This window comes from Anolis sagrei, chromosome 8, assembly GCF_037176765.1.
Source record: "Anolis sagrei isolate rAnoSag1 chromosome 8, rAnoSag1.mat, whole genome shotgun sequence".
Classification (NCBI taxonomy): domain Eukaryota; kingdom Metazoa; phylum Chordata; class Lepidosauria; order Squamata; family Dactyloidae; genus Anolis; species Anolis sagrei.
Genome location: NC_090028.1, coordinates 23,503,135 through 23,517,871, shown reverse-complemented (window position 1 = coordinate 23,517,871; position 14,737 = coordinate 23,503,135). Strand labels below are relative to the sequence as shown.

Genomic DNA, 14,737 nt, shown 5'->3' with positions numbered 1-14,737 from the left:
CAAGCCCTTCCTTCTTTCCTTCCCTGGCTTTCTCTCTCAGAATGCAGCGACTTTTCCCCTCCCGTGACAGTCATCCTGCTGATCTTCTTGTGCCTTGAGGGTTTCCTGTTCCTTACATTCACCGCAGTAATGTTTGGCACCCAAATCCACTCCATATGCAACGATGAAACGGTAAGGCCAGCACATGATCCTTTGGATCTAATGTGTGATTTGGTGGGCTGCCTCTTTGCATCACCTGTATGCATAGGTCTGCTGCGTCTTTGTGCCTGTCCAGTACTATATATATATATATATATATATATATATATATATATCTCAAAGTTTTAAATAGCAGAATAAGATTATTTGCAACATTTGGGACCATTGGAGAGACACTTCAAGTGTGTGTGTATGTGTGTGTGTTTTTGTGTGTGTGTGTGTGTATATATACACACACACACACACACACAAACACACACACACACACACACACATTTGAAGTGTCTCTCCAATGGTCCCAAATGTTGCAAATAATCTTATTCTGCTATTTAAAACTTTGAATGAGGTTTTAAACTCTGGCTGCAGAAAAGGGGAGTAATAATAATAGCAGTGGTAATTTCTAGGCATTGAATGTTTGCCTTTGTGTTTGTGTATGCTGGAATCTGCCCTGAGTCCCCTGGGGAGATAGGGCAGAATACAAATAAATTATCGTTGTTGTTGTTGTTGTTGTTGTTGTTGTTGTTGTTGTTGTTGCTTCCCTGAAAATGCCTGGTGGAGTGAAAATGCCAGGGAAAACAGTTTCTCCCCCTTTATAACGTGCTCTTTTATCCTGCTGTAAGAAAATGCCTTGGAAGGACTCTGACCATTACACCTAAACATTAGGAAGAACTTCCTGATGGTAAGAGCTGTTTGGCAATTTGCTACCTCACAGGGTGGTGGAGTATAAGCAGATGCTGGATGGCCATCTGTTGAGAGGGCTTTCACAGTATCTTCATGCCTTGTGGAAGGGAGTTGGACTCTAGGATTCTATAGAAGTGTTTGACAACAGGCTAGATTGCCATCTGTTGGGAGAGATTGGATTATATTTAAACAATGCTTATATTCAGATCGTTTTTAGAGAGCAAATAGCTTTTAAACGGTTCATTAATCATTCTTTTATTAGTATGTAATTTTAATTTTATGTAGTTATAATTGTTTGTTTTTTATATATATATATATATATATTACTCTATTTATATCCCGCCTTTCGTGTGTCTAAGGGGGCTCAAGGCAGCTTTACATATGTAACTATTTGATGCCTTTAGACAACAGACAATTAAATACATTTAAGTTAAAATTTAAAATTACAGTTAAAACGCACATTAAAAATATAACATTATTGTTTATTGTTGCCTTTTGTTTATTGTTTATATTATTTTCTGTATCTGTGAATTATTGTGAGCTGTTTCAAATCCCTTTGGGTTCGGGGTATAAATAAAGATTATTACTATTATTATTATTATTGTGATTTCTTGCCTGGCAGAAGGGGGTTGGACTGGTCTCTTCCAACTTTATGAAGTGATACCTGGATTTGTTTATTTCTGGAATCAAACCAGTGAATCATGGCATCCATGCTGATGCTTTTATGTTAAGCTGCTTCAAGTCTCCTGAAGGAGAGATAAACTGGGGTATAGCTAAAAAAACACCAGGGGCCTAAAGCACTGAACTGCTGAACTTGCTGACCAAAAGGTCAGCAGTTCGAATCTGTTATCCCTAGCTTCTGCTAAAATAGCAATTCAAAAACATGCAAATGTGAGTAGATCTGTGGGAAGGTAAGGGCACTCCATGCAGTCATGTCAGTGGCCACATGACCTTGGAGGTGTCTACGGGCAACGCTGGCTCTTTGACTTAGAAATGGAGATGAGCACCAGAGTCCCAGAGGTGGACACAACTAGACTTAATGTCAAGGGAAAACTTTACTTTATAAATAAACATAATAATAAACATAATAATAATAATAAACATAATAATAATAATAAACATAATAATAAACATAATAATAATAATAATAATAATATCAACAACAACAACAACAAAAACATAAAATCATAGAATCAAAGAGTTGGAAAAGACCTCATGGGCCATCCAGTCCAACCCCCTACCAAGAAGCAGGAATATTGCATTCAAATCACCCCTGACAGATGGCCATCCAGCCTCTGTTTAAAAGCTTCCAAAGAAGGAGCCTCCACCACACTCCAGGGCAGAAAGTTCCACTACTGAACGGCACTCACAGTCAGGAAGTTCTTCCTCATGTTCAGATGGAATCTCCTCTTTTGTAGTTTGAAGCCATTGTTCCGCGTCCTAGTCTCCAAGGAAGCAGAAAACAAGCTTGCTCCCTCCTCCCTGTGGCTTCCTCTCACATATTTATACATGGCTATCATATCTCCTCTCAGCCTTCTCTTCTTCAGGCTAAATATGGCCAGCTCCTTAAGCTGCTCCTCATAGGGCTTGTTCTCCAGACCCTTGATCATTTTAGTCGCCCTCCTCTGGACACATTCCAGCTTGTCAATATCTCTCTTGAATTGTGGTGCCCAGAATTGGACACAATATTCCAGGTGTGGTCTAACCAAAGCGGAATAGAGGGGTAGCATTACCTCCCTAGATCTAGACACTATGCTCTTATTGATGCAGGCCGAAATGCCATTTGCTTTTTTTGCCGCCACATCACATTGTTGGCTCATGTTTAACTTGTTGTCCACAAGGACTCCAAGATCTTTTTCACACGTCCTGCTCTCGAGCCAGGCATTGTCCCCCATTCTGTATCTTTGCATTTCGTTTTTTGTGCCTCACAACAACAACAACAAAATCCCATTGCTAAATTCTCAACAGTCTCACAAGATCATTTCTTTGCCCTGCTTGCAATATTATTCTCTGTATCATGTTTAAGATAGGTTATGTGCTTCATGGTTAGGGAAATGCCTTTGAAAGTAAGCTAGAGCTGGCATGGGCCAACTTTGGCCCTCCCTCCAGGTGTTTTGGACTTCAACTCACACTATTCTTACCAGCTTCAGTCCCCTTCCTTTTCCTTTTCCTTTTCCTCTTAAGCGGCTAAGGGGGAAAAGGAAAGGGCCTGAGACTGTTAGGAATGGTGGGAATAGAACTCCAAAACACCTGGATGGAGGGCCAAAGTTGGCCTATGCCTGAGCTAGAGGATTACGTCTGGGCCTGAACCTTTCTGTGCCAGCCTAAAGGCGCTGCATGGGCACCTTCTCGGGTGACATATCATCTTTTCCTTTTGCGATAATGCACCCAGAGATGAATATTTCATTTCCGCAGGAGATCGAAAGACTGAAAAGCGAGAAGCCCACCTGGGAGCGGCGGCTGCGCTGGGAAGGCATGAAATCCGTCTTTGGGGGCCAGCCTTCCTTGCTGTGGATCAACCCCTTTTCTGGATTCCGAATCAGGCAGCTGATGCTCCGAGCCAAGAAAGGGGGTCCTGAGTTTTCCGTCTGAGCCGGCCAATCACCATGGAACTCATGAAAACAAAACAAAACAAAAAAGTAGTATATTGTATTTATTGAGCGCAAGGGGAAGGGAAACCCGTCCCGGTGTAAACCTGTGAGCAGTGAGGATCGACACGTATGGAACGTTTTGCTTGTAGCAAGCAGAATTTTATACATTTATAATCACAGGCATCTCATTAACTCTTGGAAGCGATAGGCGGGATCCCGCCACGTATGGCTTCGCAGCAGGAACAACCAAGGAAGGTGGATGGGCACACTCAAGAAGCCAAAATAATTGTCTTTACTACTGTAACTTATTGTTTTTAGAGGACTAATTATGCATTTATTTTTTATTTTTTCAACCCTCTTTTTGTTTTATATGCGTGTACTTTTTGTTTTTTAAGAATTGATATCTGCTGGGTATGTGTTTTTTTTAATTTTTAATTAAGACTGTGCACTCTGGCACAGCTTATCAATCGTGATACATAAAGGCATAAGTGCTGGAAATCGCTCTCCAAAATCAGCACTTTCCATTTGTTTTGATCCCATAATTATCAGGCAATGCGTAACCCATTCATGTAACCTTTTTTCAGTTTGTCCTAAGAGCCCGCTGAGCGATATCTCTGCATCTCTTGCCCAAAACCCCAAGGATAAGCAGCTATTCATTGCCCAACATTGCTATAGCTTCACTCAGTTTCTTTTCTTTCAGTGGCTGGATTATAACATGTTAACTGTGCGCTAATCTGGTTGCAGTGCTCTCATTTGGCCCTGGATATTTGTGCCACTTTTGCTGATCATAAGCACTTAAAGGAGCCTCCGGTGGTGCAATGGGTTAAACCCTTGTGCTGGCAGAACTGAAGACCAACAGGTCAGAGGTTCGAATCCAGGGAGAGCGCAGATGAGCTCCCTCTGTCAGCTCCAGCTCTCCATGCGGGGACATGAGAGAAGCTTCCCACAAGGATGGTCAAACATCAAAACATCTGTGCAGTGTCCGCTGGGCAACGTCCTTGCAAACGACCAATTTTCTCACACTAGAAGTGACTTGCAGTTTTTCAAGTCGCTCCTGACACGAACAAAAAAAAAAAGCACTTTAAGAAAAGATGGCTGAGGTGTCGAATCCCATCATTTTGGGATCCAAACATGGATGACTCTCATTTTCCTTTGATAACAATGTCTGATAATGTGTTGTCGAAGTCTTTCATGGCTGGAATCACTGGGTTGCTGTGAGTATTCTAGGCTATATGGCCATGTTCCAGAAGCATTCTCTCCTGATGTTTTGCCAACATTTGCCAACAATATTAATACAATATTGCTGCTATTGTATTAATTTGATTGTTTTAATTAGTTATAACTGTTGTCGTTATATTGTATTTTGTATATTGTATTTTGTGAACTGTCAGGCATCGAATTGTGCCTTTTGTAAGCCGCCCTGAATCCCCCCTAGGGGGTTGAGAAGGGCGGGGTAGAAGCACTCCACATAAATAAATAATAAACATCTATGGCAGACATCCTCAGAGCAGGTGAGGTCTGTTGGAACTAGGTAAGTGAGGTATATATGCTTGTGGAATGATGTCCAGGGTGGGAGAAAGAACTCTTGTCTGTTTGAGGCAACTATGAATTGGCCACCTTGATTAGCATTTAATAGTCTTGCAGCTTCAAGGCCTTGCTGGTTGCTGCTTGGGGAATCCTTTGTTGGGAAATGTTAGCTGACCCTGATTCATATTGTCTGAATTTTTCCTGTTTTGGGGGTGTTGCTCTTTATTCACTGTCCTGATTTTAGAGTTTAGAGTTGAGGCAGGTGTGAATGTTGCCAATTGCAAAATACTGGAAGTTCCAGTGTATACAATGGAATAGTAAAACTGGGTTGCTGTGAAACTAGGCAAGTAGGGTTTATACAATATAATACTAGTAATAATAATTCAATAATTATAATTCAATAACTATAATTCAATATTATAATTATAATTATATATTTACATTACATGTAATATTACTAATAATATTACAATATAATGGTATAATGCAACATAGTAATATATACTGATATTGTACTATGCTAATAATATAATATATTGTATGAAAATATATATTGTAAGCCGCTCTGAGTCCCCTTCGGGGTGAGGAGGGCGGCATATAAATGCCGTAAATAAATAAATAAATAAATAAATAAATATCTGTGGAATAATGTCCAGGGTGGGAGAAAGAACTCTTTGTCTGCTGGAGGCAAGTGGGAATGTTGCAATTGGAAAAATTCACACTTGCCTCAACTCTAAACAGAATGGAGGAAACCATAAAAATGAACAAAATCTGGCTACCAGTATTAAAAAGCTCTAAAATCAGGACAGTAAATAAAGAGCAACACTAAAAAAAACAGGGGAATTCCAGAAAATAATCTTTCAGGGTCAGCTAATGATCTCCCAACAAAGGATTCCCCCAGGCAGGAAGCAGCCAGGCTTTGAAGATACAAGCCACTCCGAGCCCTAGGGAAGTGGCGACATATAAGTTTGAATAATAAATAAAATAAATAAGGCCATTCAGTGCTAACCAAGGTGACCAATTCTTTCTCCCACCCTGGACATTATCCCACAGATATATAAACCCCACTGGCCTAGTTTCCAACAGACCTCTATGCAGCTACCCTCACTAATTAACTTTGCCACTGCAAGGCTATTCAATGCTAATCAAGGTGGCCAATTGCAACATTCACGCTTGCCTCCAACAGACAAGAGTTCTTTTTCCCACCCTGGACATTATTCCACAGAGATAGATGCAAAGATAGACCCCACTTGCCTAGCTTCCAACAGACATCAAAACCTCTGAGGATGCCTGCCATAGATCTGGGTGAAACGTCAGGAGAGAATGCTTCTGGAACATGGCCAGACAGCCTGGAAAACCAACAGCAACCCAATGTCTGGTAACTTCCCAGGATTGGTATGTTTTCCCATTGTGAAAGAGCAAAATGCTTCCTTGCAAAAACCTTAAAAGGAAAACTTACTGGTATTATTGGCTCCATTCTTTTTCCTTCTTAACCAAACCCATCCCGGGAATGTCTTCCAAACTTTCTCTGAAATTATATTTGGGCCCAAATTATATTTGGTTTCCCCCCTCCACCCACCTACCCACCCCACCCATCTACCTACCTGCCTACCTTTGACCTCAGCCTTATGTTGTAAGGAGACTCACCTCTTGGCACTCGGGTGTCTCTTGAGGCTTTCTTATGGGAGTTCGGGGCAGACTAGATCCCCGTGGAACAAACGGATTATAGAGTGGAAGTCCTCTTAATCCAGTAGATTCAGTTGTTGCTTGTGTTTCTTTTTGTGTTATAGTCAGAATACACAAAATAAGAGGATGTGCAAAATGACCTGTGCTTGCTCCAAGGTAAACACTGTGGGAATGCTGTAGACCAGATCTACAATCCAGGTGTTTTGGACTCCAACTCCCACCATTCCTAACAGACTCGGGGCCCTTCCTTTTCTCCCTCAGCCACTTAAGCGGAGGACCCCCCGTGGGTTAAACCCCTGCGCCGGCAGGACTGAAGACCGACAGGTCGCAGGTTCGAATCCGGGGAGAGAGGCGGATGAGCTCCCTCTATCAACTCCAGCTCCTCATGCGGGGACATGAGAGAAGCCTCCCACAAGGATGATAAAATACATAGAATCAAAGAATTGGAAGAGACCTCATGGGCCATTCAGTCCAACCCCCTGCCAAGAAGCAGGAATATTGCATTCAAATCACCCCTGACAGATGGCCATCCAGCCTGTTTAAAAGCTTCCAAAGAAGGAGCCTCCACCATCAAATCATCCGGGCATCCCCTGGACAACGTCCTTGCAGACGGCCAATTCTCTCACACCAGAAGCGACTTGCAGTTTCTCAAGTCGCTCCTGACACGACAAAAAAAAAACTTAAGCGGAAAAGGAAAGGGCCTGAAACTGTTAGGAATGGTGGGAGTTGGAGTCCAAAACACCTGGAGAGATGGCCAAAGTTTGCTCAGACTGTATTGCTTGAACCTCTTGGATGCGCCATGAGACATTGGGTTCATTTCAAGAGAGATTCTTTGGATGGTGCCAAAGTTTCCTCTTCCTGCCCTTTCAATCCAAGTTGGTGGCAAATTCCTTTGTTTATTCAGGAATGCCTCTTCCCACTCTCAGACACTTAAACAATGGTCTCATGGTGACATTTGGGTACGGTTCAAGTTGTTTCATATCTGGTCTCCTTGATATCGTGACACCCAGCCAAGCTGATCATAGCTTCTTGGGTTTAACCATTAGCCACAATGCATAAGGAGGCCATTTCTTTGGGAATGAGAAAGTGCTGCAATGTTGAAATGTGTATAAGATTTTTTTTTTGTGGTGACAGCTGATACGGTGCCATAATGATGACCAAATCTGCTTCCGTGCCAGAGAATAGTGTAAAAAACAGCGTTTCCCGGTCCCTTGTAGAGAGAAGCCCCTGCATGGTTCCAATGTGCCGTTCAATCTGCAAGTAATGCTTTCGTAACACAATGATCCTGAACCAATTCTCTTCCACCGTTCCTCCAAATCCCAGTTGTAATGGAAGGGTTATAACAGTGCAAAATTTTGAGCATGTATGTCCTCAACGGGTTTTGTTCAGAGACCGCAGCTACAACCCTGTATTGAAACTTGCCTTAAACATATCAGGGCTTCTGTTTTGCTCTTGGTACTAGGAATGGATTCTAAATGGTTCTAAAATACTTATAAAAGTAGGAGACGCTGCTGCTTTGCGTCTAAAGTGTTGCTAAAGTTCTGGTGGTGAAAATTTCAGAACTCTTAACAAAACTCTCAAAATTTTGTTATAAATGGCAGTTCCTAATTGGTTCTGTCATAGAAATCACCAATAACAAAATAATAATGAAAACATAGAATCAAAGAGTTGGAAGAGACCTCATGGGCCATCCAATCCAACCCCCTGCCAAGAAGCAGGAATATTGCATTCAAATCACCCCTGACAGATGGCCATCCAGCCTCTGTTTAAAAGCTTCCAAAGAAGGAGCCTCCACCACACTCCGGGGCAGAGAGTTCCACTGCTGAACGGCTCTCACAGTCAGGAAGTTCTTCCTCTTCAGATGGAATCTCCTTTCTTGTAGTTTGAAGCCATTGTTCCTTGTCCTAGTCTCCAAGGAAGCAGAAAACAAGCTTGCTCCCTCCTCCCTGTGGCTTCCTCTCACATATTTATACATGACTATCATATCTCAGCCTTCTCTGCTTCAGGCTAAACATGCCCAGCTCCTTAAGACGCTCCTCATAGGGCTTGTTCTCCAGACCCTTGATCATTTTAGTCACCCTCCTCTGGACACATTCCGACTTGTCAATATCTCTCTTGAATGTTGAAATGTTGAAAGTTTTGTTAGAGTTCTGAAATTGTCACCACCAGAACATTAGCAACACTTTAGAAGCAAAGCACCAGCACCCTCTAGTTTTGGAAATACTTTAGAAACATTTAGAACCATGGATTATCTATGCCTACTTGGTACCATATATATGCCTCAGAGCCACCTATTCCGTATCTGAAACCCCAGAGATCTTCGGTTTGTCCTTTTCTAGATATTGCTGGGAGACAGTGTCTTAGGCACCATTCATTATCCAGTTTCCTTCCTTCCACCAAAGAGATGCATCACTGGTTTAGAACAGGCATGGGCAAAATTTGGCCCTCCATGTGTTTTGGACTACAACTCCCACCATTCCTAACAGCCTCAGGCCCATTCCTTTTTGTCCTCAGCCAGTTAAGCAGTTGAGGGGGAAAAGGAAGGGTCCTGAGGCTGTTTGGAATGGTGGGAGTTGAAGTCCAAAACACATGGAGGGTCAAATCTTGCCTGTGCCTGGTTTAGAGAGTGGCCTGTCTCTTCTGCCATTATAAAAATAGCCAACCTTGTACCACGTGTCTTTGGGGTTAAATCACACCACGTTAAGCGAAGATGCATGTTAACTTGCCTTGATAGCATCTTCCCTTCGGCTTCTGTTTTTTTGTTTCTTTGTTTTGGTTTGCCAAGCAAATCAATCCAAGAAGTCTGTGTTAACCTCCAGATGACAAATCACAAACAACAAGCTAATTCACATCATGCTGAGCTAGTCAAGTTTGAGGTAGGAAAATCAGGTGCCTTTTTTAACCTCCGAAATGGGCTCTAATATTGTGCTCACTGCAATGTCTCCTTTAGACCTATACTCCTTTAGGGTATAGTTACCATTAGATTATAATATAAATTCTACTCCCCTGTGGTTCACTGCAACTACAGTAGAGTCTTGCGTATCCGACAAAAAAGGGTAGGCAGAACGTCAGATAAACAAAAATGTTGGATAGTACGGAGTCTCCTACTGTTACCTGTCCGACGTGGTGCTAGAACCTAGAATGGGAGGTGATTAGTTGTTCTTTGGAGCCCCCTGTGGCGCAGTGGGTTAAACCCCTGTGCCGGCAGGACAGGTCACGGGTTCGAATCCGGGGAGAGGCGGAGGAGCTCCCTCTATCAGCTCCAGCTCCTCATGCGGGGACATGAGATAAGCCTCCCACAAGGATGATAAAAAAAAAACATCAAATCATCTAGGCGTCCCCTGGGCAACGTCCTTGCAGACGGCCAATTCTCTCACACCAGGAGTCACTCCTGACATGACAAAAAAAAGTTGTTCTTTATTTACTGTTCTTTATTTATTTTTTAAAAAAACCTCTAAAATCATAACAGTAAATGAACAACACTCAAAAACATGGAAATTCCAGACAGGAAACAATCAGGGCCAACTAATCACCTCCCAACAAAGGATTTGTTCAGGCAGTGAGAAGCCAGACCTTGAAACTAGGCCATTAAATGGTAATAGAGGTGGCCAATTGCTACCTACTTCAAACAGACAAGAGTTCTTTCTCTCACCCTGAACATTATTCTACAGATACATAAACCCCACTTGCCTTGTTTCCAACAGACCTCACAACCCCTGAGGATGCCTGCCTTAAATGGGGGTGAAACAACAGGAGAGAATGCTTCTGGAACATGGCCAGACAGTCTGGAAAACACACAACAACCCATTGATTCTGGCCATGAAAGCCTTTGACAATACATTAGAAACCTAGAATACTAACAAGAGGAACTCAAAAGGTTAAGGCAACGACTCGGGGCTAGAGCAACCCAGGAGGAAGTGCCCGGATGCGGAAGAGAAGCGTGGAAGTCACAGAGGAAAGGACGCTTCTGCTTCCAGTCCTGCCTCTTTTCTCCTTTTCCTTCCTCCTCCTCCTCCTTGTCTTACCTTTTTCTCTTCTTGGGAATGGAGGGAGAGTTGGGGAGCGCTCCTTTAATTGAAGAGGAAATGCTGGAGGAAAGGGGGGGGGGAGGCGTCAGACAAGCGAAGGTCGGATAAGCGAGACTCTACTGTTTGGTAAATTGTACAGGTCCAAGTTTTCAAAAGGGGTCCCAAAACCATGCAGATCGTGTCTTGCTGGATCTATGTAGCCCATTCCCAATCAAGGCAAAGAAAAAAGATCTATTTGCAAGTTTATTTTATAAGTGAATGCACTTCTCATTGGATGAACCACCAACTAGAGGACTCTTAAATTTGACTCCGACTATAGGAAAACAAAGGTTAAACAATGCAGCAAAGTTCAAAGAGGCCCAGAACCATTTCTTTCTCTTTTTTTGCCACCTCATTGAGTTTGAGAATGGATTCAGTCCGTTGCTGTTCTCACAAGGCTCCTCTCTACCAATATCGTGCGATGACCTCCATAGTTGGAACTCAGAAAAAAAACCCTCTTAATGCAGCTGAACTTGTGCGTGACTTAGAAAGTATGTCTGCGTGTGTGTGGTGTGTCTGGAAATGGAGTTTCTTGCTTTTCAAATCCTCGTTCCGTTGTAATTTTTTAAAAATGTAAAATAAAGTAACTAATTGAAGTCTTCCTGGTTGAACATTGTGGTGATGTGGGCCTTGGGGACAGAGCGTGTGCCTCGTATCTAGGTTCAGTTCGTGGCATCCTTGGTGGGCTTGGGAATGCTACTTGCCAACAGTCTTGGACAGCAATGGCTCCCAAAGTGACCCATTTAAAGTGGAATCAGGTGTCAAACAAGGATGTGTTCTTGCCCCAACTTTATCTTTCCATCTTCATTGCTGTGATACTTCATCTTGTTGACGGGAAGCTTCACACCAGAGTGGAAATCGTCCATCGGACAGATGGCAAGCTATTTAACCTCAGCAGATTGAAAGCCAAAACCAAGGTTACAACAACATCTGTCATAGAATTCTAATATGCTGATGACAACATCATCTGTGTGCATTCAGAAGACCTACAAGCCACTTTAAACACCTTCGCAGAAGCATATGAGAAGCTTGGCCTGTCATTGAACATCAAGAAAACCAAAATGCTTTTCCAGCAGTCACCGGCCAGTCCCTCTCCAATGCCAGAAATACAGCTTAATGGTGTAACATTAGAAAATGTTGATCATTTCTGCTACCTTGGCAGCCAACTCTCCACAAAAGTCAACATTGACACTGAGATGCAAAATCACCTGAGCTCTACAATGCAGCTTTTTCCTGAATGAGGCAGAGAGTATTTGAGGACCAGGACATCCATAGGGATACCAAGGTGCTTGTTTATAAAGCTACTGTCCTCCCAACCCTGCTATATGCCTGTGAAACGTGGACTGTACAGACATCACATGCAACTCCTGGAATAATTCCATCAGCGCTGCCTCCTGAAAATCCTGCAAACCTTTTGGGAAGACAGGCAGACAAATGTCAGCGTGCTTCAAGGAGCAAAGATCACCAGCATTGAAGCGATAGTCCTCTGCCATCAACTCCGCTGGACTAGCCACGTTGTCCGGATGCCCGACCGTCTCCAAAGCAGTTGCTCTACTCCGAACTCAAGAATGAAAAACGGAATGTTGGTGGTCAGGAAAAGAGATTTAAAGATGGGCTCAAAGCCAACCTTAAAAACTGTGGCATAGACACTGAGAACTGGGAAACCCTGGCCCTTGAGGTCAGCTGTGACCAGCAGTGCTGTAGAATTTGAAGAGGCACGAATGGAGGGCGAAAGAGGGAAAGGAGCCAAGAGGAAGGCGTGTCAAGCCAACCCTGACCGGAACTGCCTTCCACCTGGAAACCAGTGCCCTCACTGTGGGAGAAGATGCAGATCCAGAATAGGACTCCACAATCATCTACACATCCACCAGAAGTACACTGATCCTGGTAGACTATCCTACTCGGACAACAAGGGATTGCCTAAGTAAGTAAGTACTACTTATTACTATTATTACTCCACTTTTGTCTCTTGATTGAGACACAAAGCAGCTTTAGACATGAGAGAGATGACATGAGTCCCACTTAGTGCCTTCCAGGTCTTGGAACCCCAATTTCCAAAAGCCCTGGCTGACCTGATTGCCAAGAGTTGTAATCAAAAGTACTTGAAGGGTATCAATTTGAGAAACCACAGTGTTGGGACCAATAGATCCAAAAGGCAACTCTGTCTGCATCCATGTGGTTGTCTGAGTTCAGACGATCCCCGAGTTGCAAACATCCGACTTACAAATGACTCATAGTTAAGAGTCATTTGAAACAACAGAAAATGAGAAATCTATCCCTCGGAAGGAAGGAAAATCACTCCTAGAAGAGTTATTATTGGGGCAGGTGGGGGGGGGGGGGGAGGAATGGGATCGCCACTGCAGCTTTATCACCATTCCTTTTTTCCACAACAAGCCAAATTTTTCAAAATCAAATTCTCATAGGGATAGAAAATGAAACAAAATCTGAAGAGGGGCACAGACAACAAAGAAAACATCACAGGGATGTTAACCCAAGCGTTGCAATGGGTTACACCATTGAGCTGTTAAACTTGCTGACCTGAAGGTTGGTGGTTCAAATCTGCAAGACAGGGTGAGCTCCCGCTGTCAGCCCCAGCCAAACTGGCAATTTGAAATCATGCAAATATGAATAAATTCAATAGGTATGACTTCGGCTGGAAGATAAAAAGGTGCACCATGAAAGTCATGCCAGCTACATGACCAGGAAGTGTCTACGGATAATGCAGGCTCCTCAACTTGGAAAAAGAGATGAGCAACTCCCCCAGAGCCAGAGATGAGCACCGCCTCCAGAGCCGGAGATGAAAGGGGAAGCCTTTGCCTTTATTTGTATATATGTGTCTCATTGTGTTTCAAAGGCTGTATATGCTGGAATCTGCTCTTAGTCCCCTTGGATAGATAGGGTGAAATACAAATAAAGTATTATTATAAAGTGCTATTATTATATATGGTTGGAGTTACACTTTTATAAGGTACCTGTTCTGACTTACGTACAATTCAACTTAAGAACACACTACAGAACCTGTGTTGCTTGTAACTTGGGGGCTGCCTTTATTCCTTCTCCAAATTTTGAGAAGTTGGCCTGATGCAGAAACAACCATCCATATTCAACTGCTTGCTCCAAGTAGTTAACTCATTGAATCACTAGACCAGGCATGGGCCAACTTCAGCCCTCCCTCCAGGTGTTTTGGATTTCAACTCCCACAATTCCTAACAGCCTAACATGACTATTTGCTTAACCAAAGGTGCATTTACACCATAAAATTATCGTAGTTTGAAACCACTTGAACTGCCATGATGCAATGCTATGGGATCATAAGGCTTATAGTTTGGTGAGGTGTCAGCAGTCTTGGGCAGAGAAAGCTAAAGGCCTTGCAAAGCTACTACTCTCACAATTCCATAGCTTTGAGCCATGGCAGTTCAAGTGGTGTTAAATTGCATCAGTTAATCTGTATAAATGCACCCCAAGTTTTCCTTGACTTAATGAGCCTATCCCTAAGTTTCTTAAAAAATTATTTATTTATTATTATTTATTTAAAAGTTTTCTATACCGATCTTCTCACCTCCAGGAGGGACTCAGATCCGGTTCACAACATGTGTTCATATACAAAATACAAACCACACAATGCATGCTCATTACACGTTAAAAACATATTACAATACAACATAGTCATCATCACAATTACACAGCCAAGTCGTCAAAAACATTCATGGTCATAATTCACAGTTAATCATTCTCCTTCCATGTGGACCAGAGTTGACTCAGTTGTCAAAGGCCGCAACCCATAGCCAGTCTTTGTTAATTTTCTGAACGTCAGGACGGAGGGAGCCGTTCTAATCTCCTGTGGGAGGGAGTTCCAAAGCCGGGGAGCCACCATCGAGAAGGCCCTGTCTCTCGTCCCCACCAACCGCGATTGTGACAGTGGTGGGATCGAGAGCAGCCCCCCCCCCCCCGGAAGATCTTAAAGACCTTGATGGTTCATAGGGGAGA

At 42.9% G+C, this 14,737-nt stretch overlaps 1 protein-coding gene across 2 annotated transcripts in view; it reads left to right on the top strand.

The window, feature by feature from the left end:
• The window catches only part of ZDHHC7 (zinc finger DHHC-type palmitoyltransferase 7), a 45,249-nt gene extending 41,268 nt beyond the window's left edge, over nucleotides 1–3,981 (top strand). For both annotated transcript variants that reach the window (XM_060787961.2, XM_060787962.2), the window contains exons 7-8: nucleotides 41–171; nucleotides 3,295–3,981. In XM_060787961.2, the coding sequence (XP_060643944.2) occupies nucleotides 41–171; nucleotides 3,295–3,471 (308 nt within the window). In that variant the 3' untranslated portion in view covers nucleotides 3,472–3,981. The remainder of the gene's footprint in view (nucleotides 1–40; nucleotides 172–3,294) is intronic.
• The last annotated feature ends 10,756 nt before the right edge of the window (nucleotides 3,982–14,737 follow it).